This window comes from Halyomorpha halys, unplaced genomic scaffold (genome assembly GCF_000696795.3).
Source record: "Halyomorpha halys isolate HHAL.00 unplaced genomic scaffold, Hhal_1.1 Scaffold501.1, whole genome shotgun sequence".
NCBI lineage: Eukaryota > Metazoa > Arthropoda > Insecta > Hemiptera > Pentatomidae > Halyomorpha > Halyomorpha halys.
The window spans coordinates 116,326-134,474 of record NW_027105273.1 but is presented as its reverse complement, the minus strand read 5'-3'; the positions used below and the strand labels follow the sequence as shown (position 1 = coordinate 134,474).

At 28.5% G+C, this 18,149-nt stretch overlaps 2 protein-coding genes across 4 annotated transcripts in view; both read left to right on the top strand.

The window, feature by feature from the left end:
- Window positions 1-12,097, top strand: part of LOC106683642 (delta(3,5)-Delta(2,4)-dienoyl-CoA isomerase, mitochondrial) — a 25,124-nt gene extending 13,027 nt beyond the window's left edge. For 2 of the 3 annotated variants that reach the window (XM_067050148.1, XM_067050144.1), the window contains exons 4-8: window positions 3,521-3,648; window positions 3,738-3,864; window positions 5,139-5,292; window positions 9,321-9,447; window positions 11,202-12,097. In XM_067050148.1, coding sequence (XP_066906249.1) covers window positions 3,521-3,648; window positions 3,738-3,864; window positions 5,139-5,292; window positions 9,321-9,447; window positions 11,202-11,300 — 635 coding nt within the window. In that variant the 3' untranslated portion in view covers window positions 11,301-12,097. The remainder of the gene's footprint in view (window positions 1-3,520; window positions 3,649-3,737; window positions 3,865-5,138; window positions 5,293-9,320; window positions 9,448-11,201) is intronic. The other variant, XM_067050147.1, reaches the window with a different exon arrangement.
- A 2,254-nt stretch (window positions 12,098-14,351) lies between these two features.
- Window positions 14,352-17,521, top strand: RpS29 (ribosomal protein S29). Its single transcript, XM_014425254.3, has 3 exons — window positions 14,352-14,512; window positions 15,291-15,390; window positions 17,442-17,521. Exons 1-3 carry the CDS (start codon window positions 14,451-14,453, stop codon window positions 17,448-17,450), a joined length of 171 nt encoding a protein of 56 aa, XP_014280740.1. The 5' UTR covers window positions 14,352-14,450; the 3' UTR covers window positions 17,451-17,521.
- Window positions 17,522-18,149: the final 628 nt, after the last annotated feature.

Here is an 18,149-nt window from a genome sequence, read left to right as displayed (position 1 = left end):
GAAGATGTCCCTGAGGATGGCTGGAAGGGCCGAAACGTAGGACAAATAAATAAATATATAGTGTTGAGACTATTTTGGATATTAAATTAATTAATTGATAAATATTACTTGGTCTCGAAAAATTTTGAAATAATATAATTAAAGAAATATGAATTGTTTTGAAACTTAAATTGGATAAAGTTTATTTTATTTCAACAATATCCCCAGTATCAAGAAAGTGAAAAGATTATATAACTAATAAATATTTTTTTACTATTTTCTATCTTTATTTACCACCACTCAAACTTTTTTTCTATAATATTTTATATATAGTCAACTATTAATCTTCCATTATTTGTTTAAGTAAATTTTTGTGAATTTTGAAATAATAAATCTGAGTAAGTGGGTCAGAAATGGGTTAAAATTGTTTTCCAATGCCAAATTTTTCATTTGCTTTTATATCCATCTTGAGATGCGTTGCACTTTAAGCTTTATTATTTCTTCTTATTTATGGTTTATATTTTTTATTGTCTTTTTTTTTAGTATGATGGCCTCAGGGCTTGAACTTGCTGAGTCATTGTCTTTGAAGAGTCCAGTAGCGGTGCAAATGACTAAAAGAAGTATCCTGTATTCAAGAGACCATGGCGTTGAAGCTGGTCTCCAACATATTGTGAGTAACTCTTTTTATAAACATTAAACATATTGTTTATCTATTTTATAAAAGATTTGTAATACAATTAGATCTTTATTAAACATTTCACATTGATTTTGAATGTTGATCATGAAAAACAGTTTGACGCCTTAGATTTAATCCTCTGTCAGGCCAATTTTGCCAAAGCCATTGTAATGCGTTACAAAATAAAACACCACTTCTTTTGTTTTAAATTATTTTTCAATTATATAAAACTTTTGAACGAATTATGTCCATGGTTATATTTTATTAATGAATACTTCTAAATGCTTTTTATATTAGCGCTTTACATTTGATTTGTCGTTCTTTTTTTTTCTCTTTTTTTATATATATTTTATTTAAAATAGAATAACAAATATTCATGATATTGTCTCCATCAGATTTGTATTTTGTTAATACAAATCAAATGTTACACTGTGATTGCAGCACACATTTCTTTCATAATTATGACCTCAAAAAATCTATATTGTTTGAAAATTATTTCCAAAAATACATCTAATGATTTAAATAGTTAATGGGAGTACTATTTTTATATAAAAATAGTACTCCCATTTACTATTTGAGTTTTATTTGACCATACCCGGACCATATTCCATTCATTGATACACACAGTCAATCAACAATCTTCCAGTATCTAATGATTTAATTTTAAAATAAAATATGACTAATATTAAAAAAGATTAGGTATATCTAAGTGTATAAATAACGTTCTTTATTTGAAATTTAAGACACTAAAATTAGAAAAAGGAAAATTACATGCAGTTATTGAGTCAATTAAAATCAGTTATTAATTGTAATTAGATGATATCAGTGGTTATCAATAAAGGTACACAAAATAACAGATAAACAATTTATTAGTTAGTGGTAGTTTTGTCCCACATTTCAGTGCTTCATGGTGGCTAAATGACAATAAGACATAAACATTATATAGTATGATAAAACTATAAGAACATACATGAAAGTTATATATTTAAAAAATAAAATAACAAAAGTAACCAAATAATTATGGACAGAATTGATTGATGTACCACGGAGTACTAATAAATGAAAAAATAATTAAAAGATGTAATTAAACATAGCAAGAACAACCAGAAAAAAATGGTCTTTTCTTTTATTTTACTAACTCACAATTTTCCTGCTAGACCTGATGTTGGATCTACAAGTTTACCACTTGTCGCAAATCCGAGACTTGTACAAATGCTTGGTAAACAAAGGAAACAACATCGGTATTCACAAGCTTCTATGTTTTTTTGTTTTTTTTTTGTCAGCGATTACATTCGAATATCAGCAAAATAGATTGTAGATAATTCATAAAAATAGTACTACTTATCCTTTAAATTCAGCATTCATTCTAGAATTTTTATCAGAAATTTATTTATTTAATTACCTAGAGATAAAATGTCTTTATAAGTATATATTTGTGTTATGTTAAATCAAAAATAAATTGCTAAAGTTAATTAACATTTAAAACAATGGATCTACAGCGAATCGACAGAATTTTAAAATATATAACTTAAACTTGACTCAATTATTGAATTCGAAGGTTAGAGAAGTTTAATTAATTAAAACAGAGAGACATCAAATATTTATCTGCTGGCAGTTCTAAAACATTGGTAACTGAACACAAACGTGTGGATAGAGCACAAGCACAAGCGCCATTCGATTTGTGCCCAAAAAACCAACTCTCAACAGGTCAGCCAAAACAAATAACCTATCCACACGTTTGTGCATGCACAAATTGGCCATTGTTTGGCAAATAATATGTACAGACATCTTAGGCGGTTATCTCTTCCCTCCCCTCGCCATTCCATTTCCACTTCATTCTCTATTTTTCAGGAAATAAATTAAAATTTTTATCTATGCACTTTCATTTTTTTTTTTTTTTCGGTTAATAATAAATAGTTTTATGTACAATTTTCTGTGCCTTTTTAACCATCTTCCTACAATTACGTACACACTGTCAATTAATAATCTTCCAATCAGTTATTAAGGTTCATAAAAATAAGAAAGAGAGAGGTATAAGATAAGGAAGAGAGGATGGTTGGGAGTGCGGTCAGAAAATAACCAAATAAGTCGAAAGAAATTATTTTATAGTGCCAATGTATCGGCTAAAATTCCTAACCTTCATCAGGGTTAAGAACAAAAAACAAGATAACAACCTCTGAATACAAAAAAAAAAAAAAAAAAAGAGAAAATATAAACAGAATAATTAAAGTAAATAACTGTACAGGATTAAAATTAATAAAAATAAAGTGCTGAAAGAAGTGGAAAATAAAACGTATATATAGGTAATTAAATATGTAAGTAAAATAATATAATTAAGGAAATAAAAATATAATGTTATATACTGCAAAGAAACAAAGATTTTTAATTTAAAAATTTCAGACATGGAAGGGAAAAAAAATGAGGGAATATTTCCATATAAAATTTTTTTTTCTTTCCTTAACTTTAATTTTTAAATTAAAATATTCATATTTATTTGTTTCTTTGAATTATATAACTTTACATTTTTATTTCCTTAATTATGTTATTTTACTTACATATTTAATTACCTATATATACATTTTAATTTCCACTTCATTATTAATTTTCATCCTGTACAATTATTTACTCTAATCATTCTGTTTATATTTTCTCTTTTTGTATTCAGAGGTTGTTATCTCGTTCTTTGTTCTTAGCCCTGATAAAGGCTAGAATAGTTAATATGATTAATATTTGTTATTAATGAATTATGATTTTTGTGTTCATTTTTATTTGCAGGCTGACTGGAATCAAGTAATGCTTCAGAGTGAAGATTTCATGAACGCTGCGATGGCTCTTGCCACGAAGAGTCCACCACCTACATTTTAGGTTTGGACCTAACATCTGTAGCAACGTTAGGGGAAAAATTAGCTGAACATGAAGATGTTGCTAGGAAATGCAAAGTTTTTAGAGAACTTATAATTGCTTACCAGGATGCCATATCTGCTCCTGAAAAAGTATATATATATATATATATATATAATTTTGGTTTTATATAACTAAATTATGTTACTTATATTACCCGTTTTGATTTTATTTTTTATAGTGTGCTAAACCAGTTATAAGTTTAGTTCATAATGGTTGTATCGGTGCTGGTACTGACCTCATAACTTCTGTGGATATAAGGTACTGCACTGAGGACGCTTATTTTCAAGTTAAAGAAGTTGAATTAGGTAAGTAGAATTGTAAATTTGCTGTTTCAAAAATAGTCGAATACATAGGTGCAGAATATACTCAAACACCCGAACAATATTACGATAAAATCGTTGAGGAGAAATTTGGGATCTTCATAAATTTAAGAAAAGAAAATGCAAATTTTACTATAAGAGGTATTATAAATTAAATCTGTAAAGCTACAATCAATGAAGGGTTAGGGATTCAGTACTTTTTAAGGAAGTACCGTTTCTTGAACAACGATAATACTATGAAACAATTTGTTCATATTCATGCACAACACCAGATTTTCCCCCAATGAATGGTATCCACTCTATGAGGCTGGGTGGATCCTGAAGGGCTCCCAAATCCACAGGGTTGACTCATGACTACAGTAATAGAATAAATAACTATCTGCCATAGCTGTATTGGAATCAGGATTGTTGGAGTTAATAGCCTTACTACCGGGCCAATCCGCTCCTCTGACAAATTTGATAAACATGGTAGAAATATTGTCACAGAATACAGTACAATAGAATTTCTTTTGAACGATAGTCATTCCTCTTATTAGAAAGAAGTTAGTAAACCAAACCTGACTAATACATAAAACAGTGAGAAGAATAAATAAATAAAAAAGGAATTGAACTTCCTTGGAAAATGCAGCTCAGTTCCTACATATCGATCACAATATCACATATTGTTTTGTTTTTTAAATAATATAAATGTGTGAAGATATGCACAATATATTGTAACATCCCTTTTTTAAATAAATGTTTGTCAAATTATGTACATAATTTTCATTCTTAATATTGTTAATTAGCAAGCTAACCAATTTTTATAACTCAAAAGTTGTTATGTCAAGAACAATGGGTGGTTAAAAGAAATATTATTCAAATACTCAACACAATCTTGATAGTCTGTAGAACCAAAGAACCAATACTATATTGAGCAAATAGAGTCAAATGTTTTCAAATCTTTATAGTTTTTCTGTATTGATAAAATTCCCAATAAAGTCAGGAAACAGTTAAAGAGAAAATAATATAATTTTTATATACATATTTAAAAAGAATAAAGTGTTTTTATTATAATAAATCTTGCAATAATTTTTTTTTACAATAAATATCTTTGGGGAGAAATTTTCAACCTATAGAGTAAGCCTTCTGGGTAAATGTTAGGAAATTTTGAACATTTTACACCCCTGCTCTAATTAATATGAATGTACTTCAGTATCCTAATAATCTATATGTACTTCTATATGTGTGCTATGAAGAATAGATATTTATTTTCTCAACAGGTATGGCTGCCGATATCGGTGTTCTTCAGAGATTACCTCGTATTATTGGCAATACATCCCTAGCTAATGAATTATGTTTGACTGGACGGAAAATAGGAGCTAAAGAATCCCTAGAAGCTGGACTTGTTAGCAAGGTTTTCAAAGATAAAGAAAGGTATTTAACTATACAATTTTAATATGAGGAGAAGATGATGGAGGGTGCGGTCAATGGAGTAATGAACACAAATCAATGTAACTTATTTTATTTGTGCTAGTATTTCAGCCTGAATTTCAAGTCTTCTTCAGGGTTAAAAACAAAACAAACCATTATACAGTAAAAAATATTAAGAACAGTATACAGGGTGTTTCAGGGTTAAGTGGCCAAACTGAAAATATGAATTAAGGACCTCAAAATAAGAAAGATATTTCTGCTAAAGGTATGTCCGCTAACGCTTTGTTTAGAAGATATTCACACCTAAAGATTTTCATTGTTATGAATTTTTTAGGTTACATGAAATAAATAAAACTTATTTATTTGTTCCAAGTACTTTATTAAGTAAATGTAAACATTAAATTCATATTAAATGTTGTTCATAATGATTTACTTGAGAATTAGGACAGGCTCAGCATCTTTCTTCAACAGCAGCATCGTCAAAACGGCTCTAGATATATGTTATTGTTTCACAAGATTCAATTATCCTTCTTCATTAGGAGTTAAGATCATTGACAGGCCTTGCATATACTTTTTGTTTAATGTCACCCCAAACAAAAAAATCCAGTGGTGTCAGGTCTAGAGAACATGGAGGCCAAGTCACTAGTCCTGCACGGCCAATCCATTGATTGGGATAATTAACATTTAGCCATTGTCGTGGACCTCTTCTGTAATGTACAGAACAACCATCTAATTGAAGCCACACGTCCCTTCTCAGTTTTAACGAAATATGTTCAACTAAATCGTAGTAATCATTATTAAGAAATTCCAGAAATGTTCCCGCATTGAGTTAAAACTGATGCTAAAAATGATGCTTACAAATTGCATGGAGATTTTCCTGCGACCTGAGGTAATTTTTTTTTTTATTGAAGATACCTCTTCTTGTGAAGGTAGCTTCATCTGTCCAGAGAATGTTTCATGAAAGTTGTGGATTATGCTCAACTTGATTTAAGTACCAATCTGAAAAATGTCTTCTTTGCCAAAAATCTTGGGGTAATAAATGTTTTACCTGTTAATAATGATATGGATGAAGTCCATCTACAACGAGAGTTCTATATACTATAGTTGGCATTATTTAATTCTGCTCCAGCTCTTCGTACACTGCCAGATGGATTATCATCAAAATATTGTAATATGGTCGAATTTCTTTCTTAATTTCTTAAAGGGGCAAAAATACCATCAGCACGTGGTATTATAGCAAATGTACCAGTTTCTCTAAGACGTTGAAACATGGAGCTAAAGATGGACTTGTTTGGTAACTTCTATTTGAAAATCACCTGGCTTATTCACGACGGGCAGCATTAGCATTACCATTGCAAAAACCATACACAAACACCATGTCGGCATATTCACCATTAGTGTAAATTGAAGGCATAATGATGAGTACTTTGCGAAAGCCTCTTACAAACTGATAAATGTTATTGACAGTTCCCAATTCTAATTCCAAATATTATTAATCCTTATGTTCCCTATAGTTTTTATACAGTTAGGGGTAAAAGGCCATATTACCTAATCCATTTCCTAAACAAAGCGTTTGAGGACATACCTTCACTTTGAACTACATTTAATATGAATCTTAATGTTGAAATTTAATTAATAAAGTAGTTAGAACAAATAAATAGGTTTTATTTCTTTCATATAACGTATATAATTCATAATAATGAAAATCTTTAGGTGTGAATATCTTCAAAACAAAGCATTGGTAGATATACCTTCAGCGGAAATTGTTTTGAGGTCTTTAGTCCATATTTTCAGTTTGGCCACTTAACCTTGGAACACTCTAAAGAAAGAAATTAAGAAGACAGATAAAAATAATGATATTAGAAACTATAATATAATATAAATAAAACAACGTATATAACAAAGAGTATAATATAATATTTGAATAGTAAGAATTTGTTCAATAAGATAACAAACATTGAAAAAAGAAAAAAAAAAGTTATTGTTATTTTTTATTTTTATTTATATATTTTTATGCATCTGGTAGTTTACTTTCACAAATTTTCAATATTTTAATTTTTTTATTATTTACCTGAAGCAATGTTTAATTTTCTTCCCTTTCTATAATTTTTTTTTTTATTCTGTTATACAGTGTATAACAATGTGTATATACATAACTTTTTCTATTTATTTAATTTTTTTTTCATATTTTATTTGAAATTTAAAAGTTTCAAGTTTTAAAAAATTAAAAAATATTGTTTTCTTTTAAATTCCCAGTAATGCTAAGTGATGATGTCATTTGTTAAAACTCTAAGATATAAATTTATAAATAATAACAAATATAAATAAAAATAAAAAATACTCTGTATGGATTTATTTATAATATGAAGAAAAAAAATTAGTTCACAAACAAAATTTGTATTATACATATTTCTATTATTAATTAAATTAGTTTTACAGAATCAAATTTATACAATAGATGTTATGTATTTATAATTCTAACAAAATATATTATGAGCACTTCCATAAGAATTACATTACCCAATATAAAAACCAAAAATTTTCAAAATGATTACAATCACTTACCTATAGATTGTGAAGTTAAAAATGTCCTTTACACATGTGCACTTTAATTTGAAAACAAAAATGTTATTTCCTGCTGAGTTTTCTCAAAAAAAGTAACTTTTTATTATTATACACCACTTCAGATTACTGGGTGGGTTTTACGCCTTTAAGAAAAAAATCAACAAGATTACTGGGTGTTCAGAGTACCAAAGTTCAGATTACCAAGATTACACTGTATTTTCAATGTTAATTATCTTCTTATATGAATTCTTACTATTCCATTATTATATATTACATTCTTATATTATTATTTGTTATCATCTTAATTTCTTTTTATACTGTTTTTCTTATTTTTCATTCTAACATGGTTGTTATCTCATTTTATTTTTAGCCTCGATGAATATAGAAATGGCAGAAATAGAATATAATAAATTCTTGCTCATTACTCCAGTGACCACACCCCTGACCATCTTCGCTTCATATTGGTGAACTTATTTTGATTTGTTAGTTGCTCATAGTTCGTGTTTGGCTTTTGTTATTTTTGTTTTGGCCGTTTTTTAAAATCCAATAAACTAATGGATAAAAATAATCATAAAGTAATGAAAAAAAAAACTAGCAAAGGAAACAAGAAACAAGTGGGAAGAATGTCATTTTTAGCCAAAACTTAGTTTACTTTTATTTCATTTTATCTTATTCTCTTAGTCTGTTACATAATTTTAGTTGCATATTTTTTAGCCCTGAACAAACTCGGCTGAGTGGGATGAAACATTAACTCATAATAAATAGTTTATTTATTATTTGAATTGTTTTTACCACACTCAAACCATCTTCCTTTTATTAATTTCAAATGGTCAATCAGCGATCTTCCAATAATTAACTATATTTTTTCCTAATTTTCTTCTAATTTAGTCTAGTTTTACATTAGAAATTCTATCACTCATTATAGTGCTTATTATTAATTATTATTCTATTCATCTATATTTGTACTTTCTTAAACGTAAAACATGTTCAATCCAGAAATAAGAAATCTGACTAGGCAGGTCAGAAATGGATTAAAATTGTTTTCCAATGCCAAATTTTCATTTATCTATATATCCATCTTGAGCTGTGTTGTACTTTATTATTCCTTCTTGATTTTGATTGATTCCTTTTTTTTTCAGTATGATGGCTTCAGGGCTTGAAGTGAAAAGATAATATAACTAATAAATATTTTTTTTACTATTTTCTATCTTTATTTACCACCCCTCAGACTTTTTTTCTACAATATTTTATATATAGTCAACTATTAATCTTCCATTATTTGCTTAAGTAAATTTTTCTGAATTTTGAAATAAGAAATCTGAGTAAGTGGATCAGAATGGGTTAAAATTGTTTTCCAATGCCAAATTTTTCATTTGCTTTTATATCCATCTTGAGATGCGTTGTACTTTAAGTTTATTATTTCTTCTTATTTATGGTCTATATTTTTTAATGTCTTTTTTTTTTAGTATGATGGCCTCAGGGCTTGAACTAGCTGAATCATTGTCTCTGAAGAGTCCAGTCGCTGTGCAAATGACTAAAAGAAGTATCCTGTATTCAAGAGACCATGGTGTTGAAGCTGGTCTCCAACATATTGTGAGTAACTCTTTGTTGTTTATCTATTTTATAAAATATTTGTAATATAATTACATCTTTATTAAACATTTCGCATTTATTTTGATCATGAAAAACAGTTTGATGCCTTAGATAGACCCTTATCTAATCCTTTAATCCTCTGTCAGGCCAATTTTGCCAAAGCCATTGTAATGTGTACCAAAATAAAATGCCACTTCTGTTGTTTTAAACTATTTTTATAATTGGAGAAGATTGTCGGGGATGCAGTCAGCAGAAAAAATCACAAATAAACAAATGAATTATTTATATAAATAATTCATAATTCATTTCTTTATTTGTGTTTTTTTCTGCTTACAGCACCCCCCCCCCCATCTTCTCCCATTATATATTTACAGTCAACTATCTTCACACCATCATTAAACTATTTTTCTATTATATAAAACTTTTGAATGAATTATGTCCGTGGTTATATTTTATTAATGAATACTTTTAAATGTTTTTTATATTAATGTTTTACATTTGATTTGTCTTCCCCTTTTTTTTTTCTTTTTTTTATATATAATAGAATAACAAATATCCATGATATTGTCTCCATCTCATTTGTATTTTCTTAATACAAATCAAATGTTACACTGTGCAGCACACATTTCTTACACTATTATGACCCCAAAAAATCTATATTGTTTAAAAATTATTTCCAAAAATACATTCAATGATTTAATTTTAAAATAAAACTATTAATTAAAAATAAAATATGACTAATTTATAACAAATAGAACTGATCACAGAGTAATAATATACAGACTACTAAAGAAAATATATAATATAATTTAAAATACTACAAATTATAATGTAATATTGAATATTACAAAAATACAACTAATGAAAGAATACTGATGAAAATAAATCACATATAATTATAAATTAGTAAACTAATAAAAAAAAAAATAATGAGAATTTTGGAATTTGCTTGCCTAAAAAATAAAAATATAATGTAACTTAAAGATTAGGTATATCTACATAATATAAATAACAATCTTTATTTGAAATTTAAGTTACTAAAATTGAGATATAATATCTTTATAAGTATATATTTGTGCTATGTTAAATCAAAAATAAATTGCTATAGTAAATTAACATTTGTAACAATGGATCTACACTCAATCGACTGAATTTTAAAATATATAATCTTAAACTTGGCTTAATTATTGAATCTGAAAGTTGGAGAAGTTCTTTAAATCAGAGACATCAAATATTTATCTGATGGCAGTTCTAAAACAATGGTAACTGAACACAAACGTGTGGATGGAGCTCAAGCGCCATTCGATTTGTGCCAAAAAACCGGCTCTCAACAGGTCAGCCACAAATTCAGGCCAACTTGTACAAGCCAAAACAAATAACCTATCCACACATTTGTACATGCATGAATTGGCCATTGTTTGGCAAATAATATGTAGAGACATCTTAGGCTGTTATATCTTTCCATTTTCACTTCATTCTCTATTTTTCAAGATTCAAATTAGCATCTTTAATATTATTTATCTATTCACCTAAATTTATTTATTACTTGGTAAATAATAAATAGTTTTTATACTCTTTTTGACCATCTTCCTACAATTACGTTACACACTGTCATTTAATAATCTTCCATTTAGTTCTTAAGGTTCATAAAAATAAGAAAGTATATTATAATTAGTAATAATTATGTTAATGGTTAATATGATTAATATTTGTTATTAATGAATTATAATTTTTGTGTTCATTTTTATTTGCAGGCTGACTGGAATCAAGTAATGCTTCAGAGTGAAGATTTCATGAACGCTGCGATGGCTCTTGCCACAAAGAGTCCACCACCTACATTTTCAAAGTTATAGAATTTTCGTCAACTATTTTAGCTGCTCTCTATATTATTGTATGTGACCTTGACCCAATTGAGACAATAATTACAATTTTATTATGTCAGTATTGTGGTCTTTCTTTTCTGCAGTATTGATTAAAATCAGAGGCAGAGATTATTGACCTCTGCTGTTGGCTGTGTGGTGTAGGTCGTGTTCAGTCTATTAAAATAATAAGTATATTTCACACTTTTAAATGTGTAAATCTTGTTTCATAAAGATATAGAAACAATTTGTGATATTATAAAAAATTATTAGTTAATCTGCCTGTTTGATAGTTCTAGTTATTTTCCATCTCACTAATGAATGAATAATTCAATAAATAAATGCATTGTATAAAATATATAAGCCTTCTTCAAAATGCCAGGAACAAAGATATTACAAATCTCATGTTCTATAATTCTTATTTGATATTCTATGTTTTTATTTCAAAGAATGTTGTATCTATTTTTGCTATTCTAAACAAAATCTATTTTTGTATTAAATTTTTAAATAATTAATATTTAATATTGTTTTGTATTTTATATTGGAAGATCCTCTATAATAATAATAGAGTTACATATAAATTATTATAACCTCTTATGTTCATTTATTTATTTCTCTAATGATTTTCATTCTCTTGGGAGATGAATTTAAGTAATAAAATATAAAAATAAGTATTTTACTACTATATTTGGACATCTTTATTTATTTCACTTTGAAATTATTATTTATACTGCTTCATCACCACCCAACTTTCAAAGGTTCTCTACTAAAAAAAAAAAAAAAAAAATTTTGTAAGACAAATCTCAATTTCATAATTTTTTACAGCTTGTAAAACTTAGCCTTTTCAAACATATACTTCTTTCCCCACCATTCCTGCATCTATTATTCTAAATAAAAAGTACTTAACAATAAAAATTGAATTATGATAACATGTTATATGATAATCCTTTATTTAGTCACTTTAGAGTGTGACTTAGTGCACCTGAATACTCTTGAATTTTCTATCATACACAGATAGGTAAATTATGATGTTTTATAAAATGATACATTCCTATTCTGTGTAATTTTTTTTTTTTTTTATGGTTATTTTGAAATACACGGTTTGATATTTCCAATCTGTATCAATACCAAAGATTCAAGGCTTCCTCAACAGTAACAAAGTTAGGAAATAAAATCAAGTTATACAACTCCACTTAGTATCACTATTTACATATCCATCTGAGTCCTTGACAATGATAATAAAGGACCGTTTCAGGCTATGGAAATGCGATACATGAGGAAGAATGATATCTATTCATGTCTTCTATTGAAAGTCAATTAAAATTGTATTTCTTATTTTACAATAAGAAATCAGTTGGAAAGCCTTAAAAGACCCAAATGATGATAAATCAATGGAAACACTGGCTGAAATGATTATATAAACATTTGAAATGACGCTATAGTATTCATGATCTTAAGTTAAATACTTAAAGTGTGTTAAATGGAGAAATATTTCCTTCTTTAATAATGTTAAAACAATATAACATTTAACATGGTCGAGAGTCTGTTAATAGCTCTGCTAAATGGAGAATGACATCACCAGTGCTTCCGATTCTCTAGACCAAAAAATAGCTACTCAGTGTCTATAAAACACCTGTCTTATCCGACAAATACTCTCCACTTTACCTGCTCTTGGGGAATCATTATAACTGTAACTGTATGATTGTTACACTCATGACTGTGCTATTGCACTAGCTCTGGTGTGATAGTTGATAGTATAAGTAATCACAGTGGAGCAACTGGCACATTAATTATCAAATGTATATGCTTTGATAATGTACTATCATGTTTCCTTATTGATTGGTATGGCATTCTAATAGCAACAATAATGTTGCACTGGGTCTGGTGTGATCATTAATAGTAAAAGTAATTTCAGTGACCAGCTGTCAGGTATAGTTACTATAATTAGGTAGGTATATTAACTATACTTTCAAAGTTACAATCATTAAAGATTTTACTGCCATGACAGTTTTACTGTTGTGAGAGTTATGTTGTATTGGGACTGGAATGACCGTTATTAGTACAAGTAATGCCAATGGACTAATAATTTTGCTCTGTTTTACTGCCATATGTTTATGCCTTGACAGTAAACTTATCAAGCTTTACAAACCAATCCACCATGGAACAAAAACAAATTTTCCTAAGAACTTAAATTATATCAGGACTGGGCCCCAAAAATTATCTGCCCTGAGCCCCTAAAATAAAGTCATCCAATGCTCCAAAATTATATCATAAAGAACAATACTCAGGCATTCTTCTAAGTTCAAATGAATCCATCCCAATCCCTCAAAATAAATCAAATCTGGGCCCCAAAAGGTGTCAATACTCTGAAATTTAAAATCTAAGGAAAAATAATAACTTATTATCAATAGAAAAAGTGTCTAAAGTTTAACAAAAAAAAATAGAAAGAAAGAAAGGAGTTATGGACTTTGGTACCTAACAGGGACCTTTTTTTTTTAATATATTTTGGGTTGTATTTTTTTAGCTTTAATTAAATCAGATAATAAACTGTATTTAGATTTTTTGAAATTGCCTTATTTAATACTTTCTACATAAAATAGAATTCTTTATTTTAGTTCCAAAATGGGTTTTGAGTAATCCAGAAAGAAACTGTTTCAACATTATGATTAACATTCTTGAAAATTTCAAACATTACTGCGTATTCTATGATAAAATTCTAATACAAACTTATTTCTTTTTTAATTAATCTTCATAAAACCGATTTAACAAAAAAAATTAAAGATAATTTCGGATTGGTTACCCTCTAACATGTTATGGTAATTTAAAATTAAAAAAGAAGAGTTTCGATTCCCGCCTCTTCCATCTTAAAGAATTGCAAGAAGAACCAAAAAATAATATGAGTTATACGTTTTGATAAAGAGATAATTATTATTTTTAATATATTTATTATTATTTAAAAATAACTTTAGATAAAAACAGGCACGAAAAGATGTTTAAAAAATATAAATATACAAATATATATAAGGTAGTGCATAATATGGACACAGTTGGCACTGGAATTCGCCATATTCGTTCTTTCAGTCAAAGGTTTCGACCAGGCGAGTGTTGTTATAGCATCTTGACAATTTGTCTTGAGTATTAAACATGGGTCACGCAAACATTTGGTACAGTCATCCAAGAAAATTCGGCCAGGGGTCCAGATCATGGTGAGTAATTATTGTAGTAGTAATAACATATATTGTAGATAAACCACCAAATGTTTATACTAAACCTTGCTTAACTAATACGTTGCCACGTGGTTTTGTATGCATGTTGTCCGTTTTTTCTGAGGTTCCTTGGTTGGGTTTTATTATATATTGATCATACAACCTTTAATTTAAATAACACGTTTGGTTTTTTTTTTTTCCCCCTTTAATTATTGTCCGATAATAAGCCATTCTTAAAGTTGACTTATATCTAATTCTACAAATATTTAGTTTATAATATTCTTTCTTTGTTATTGTTTTTAGTGTAATAGAAATATACACTTTTATCTTTTAGTACTAGTTTTTTCCTTTATTTTTTATAATGGTGTATTAATAGTTTAGTCATGACTTACAACATTAATGTCAATTTTCAATAAATGAAATTTTAAAAGGAAAGCTATATTCTGAATAGGGTTTCAACAGTTTTGGACAGAATTTCTTCTTGTGCATATTAAGCCCTTTGCACATTAGAGTTTGTTTGAGTAAGACACACATGACCTAGTCTATAGCTTCGATTTTATCTCATGTGCCGATCCTAACTAAATCCTATTAGAAGTAGTGTAGGTTACTATGCAACCAATCACTTCCAGTATGGAGTCTTACTTTTACTTTAAGTCTATCTTGCCTTATTTGTAGATGCCAGAAAATTTGCTAGCAATGGTATTACTTAGATTTAAAATATCCTTAGTCTATAGCACACAAATATCTTTTAGGTTTAAGATATTTATTTCTTTTTCAGCCGAGCCTGTGCCAATGGACATGGTCTCATCAGGAAGTATGGACTCAACCTGTGCAGGCAGTGCTTTAGGGAGTATGCCCATGAAATTGGATTCAAAAAGGTAAGCTATAATATTGGAAGAGTTTTAATTATGCTAAATTTAAACAGTTGGAAACATGTTTACTGTTTTTGTGGGTGAAGTCTATCTCATCTCCTTTGTTTAGTAAATAACTGATGACTCAGTTTCCTTCTTTCAGTGTGTTATTAATGATTAAATCTATTATATTGTTGTGCTTATATGATAGCTATTATCCAGTTATAACCTCTAAAAATAGACATTGTAGATTATATCCGCCTTGAATAGAACAAAATGTCCCAATGCGGTCATTCAGACTGATGCTTCTTGTAAATAAGGGTATTAAATAGTAAGGATCTTCTGCTATGTTTTTTTAGTAGTATTAAACAGAAAGCTTGTTTAGGCCAATATGTTTAGTTATCTGCAAAAACAAATTATAACACATGGTAGGAAAGAAGCTTTCGCAGTTTCCCCTCCACTTCAAATCATGAATACTCAACATTTTTTTAATAATTCTCATTAGTATTAACCCCCCTAAACACTTTCATTCTGAACTTCTTCGGTTTTACTGTTATAAGAATCCCTTCTGACTGTCTGGAACTGATCAGATCATACACAGTTTGTTTGTGATTTGAACAGGAAAACTCGTCAGGAACAGACTTTCTGACCTTTTTATAGTACCTCTCTGGTGTATAATTGTATACCCATGTTGGGGTTACTCTTCTGAACTGTCAGTCCAATTAAATATCATAAAAGTTTTATTTTTAGTTTCATGGTTTTCCACTCTAGTTTAAGTTCTGCTTCAATTATGTTTGATCTCTAAAGATCTGGTTTATTAGTAGTTAATGCAATGCCAAAGTGGAGTATCTTGTAATTCACAAGAAAAAAAATATATTATTTAATGTGTGTGTTTTTTTCCTACTGCGAAAAGACAACGGAATATGTAGCAAAGCCAATCAAAGGTGGAAAATGATCAATTGGAATATATTTTTATCAATCAGCTCTTACCTTAAAACAAGTAATCTTTACTCAAACACAATGCCTTGAGAAAATTTTAGCTGTTTCACTTTGGTTTTAGACTAGCGATGCACCTTGAGCCTACTGAAATTAATGGCTCTGATTTCCCTTAGTCTTAAAAATGACCTAACTGTAATAAAATCTAAGTATAGCATTTCAGCTTTGTGTTATTCATAGCTGTTGATCAATATTTACTTATGCTTTCGATCGTTTGAGGTGTTGGAATGCAAATGTGATGTTCGATCTGGATTTCGAGATATATAAAACTTTAGAGAACGTTTTATAACCTGTTAACCGGGGAACAACTTGGCAGATTATGAAAATGTAAACAATATGCTCACATACAAACACGCTAGAATTACATAAAACTTAATTATTCTACATATTATGACAAAAAATGTCTTGGCCATTGCAGTAGTGATTTGTGTGTGATGAAATATTATCTCTTACATAATTAACAGGTTCAAATGATAAATAACTAATAACAGTTTTTTTTGTTAAAACTGGTTACTAACAATCATACCCTACTATACATATGCAATTAGATTTTGATGAGAACACAATGACTTATGACTCATATTGCTGCTCCGAAAGTATAATGACTTGAGTGTTGAAAAAAAAATTTTGAAATTGGCTATAGTTTTAGTGGGTTCAAAAATGGATTTACTAGATACTTGTAAACTAACAAAATTCTTTCCTTGGTGAATTTTGAAGTATAATTACTTATCTCTACATGCTGTCAAGTAGTAAATGCATATTTGAGCTCGCAAACACGATGAAGTCAATTTCACAAGTTTTCCAGATGCTTTCTGCTATAATTCACACTCCAGCATTTCTTCAGATTATGTATATTTTTTAATATATTATTTTATGTCGTAAAATATTTTCAAAATTCATTCGGGTTTAAATTAGTGGTTTTAAAATTTGTTTATAAAATTTATAAATCATTCTGTCTTACATTTTTGTTGATTTCTGCACTTCATATTGTATTTTCTCTGCTTTATAAGATATCTATTTGTTTGTTTTATCTTATATCGTACATTATTGTATTCTAATATTTTTCTTATTTTCTTTTTCAGTTGGACTAATTCAGAAGAACATCTTTTTTTTGTTATTACATTTTTTTTTCTTTTTTAATGAATAAACTTCTTATTCTATATTTCCTCGCTTATTATTTTCCCCTGTCAATAACAATCTTAAGGTCCAGGTTTTATAATTGCTGATTTAAAAACAATCTTATTTTTATAAAAGAGACAGTCAGGGAAAAACAATTGAAACAGTTTCAACCATTTATTAATAGTTGATATTTTTTTTCATTTTTGTTTCTCCTAGCTACAACCCGGATCATCTCCTTGATATTCACATACAGTCAGTGTTGTAGTGGATTGGGAAGGGTGTTCTCTCTCATTTTTTTTTATAAAATCCTATACATCAATAGGCGGCCCATTTTGGCCATCCTCAAGGGCAATCTTAAAAACCAATTTACACTCATATAAATTGTTTAATGCCAGAAAGACATCTGAGACTACGTTGAGGGAAAAAGGCCCAGAGCAAGACCACGCATTTCCTGGGAGGAGAGTGTTAAGGAGGCGGGATATGGACTGGAGTAGAAAGGAGATGGTCCAAGAGCGAGATATCTAGTCTAGACTGCAGATTGTAATCCCACACTGCACAAGTGGTAAAGGGAATAAAGTGATTATGATGCTGGTGATAAATTGTTTAAAAAATATTGTGCAAGCTATTCTGTCCAGGTCCACTAATTTCAGTCAAAATTAACCCACTTTGTC

Coding starts and splice junctions, on each gene's coding strand:
- RpS29 (XM_014425254.3), top strand. CDS start 14,451: ATGGGTCACGCAAACATTTGGTACAGTCATCCAAGAAAATTCGGCCAG. Junction 14,513..15,290: donor GGCCAGGGGTCCAGATCATG/GTGAGTAATTAT, acceptor TTTCTTTTTCAG/CCGAGCCTGTGCCAATGGAC.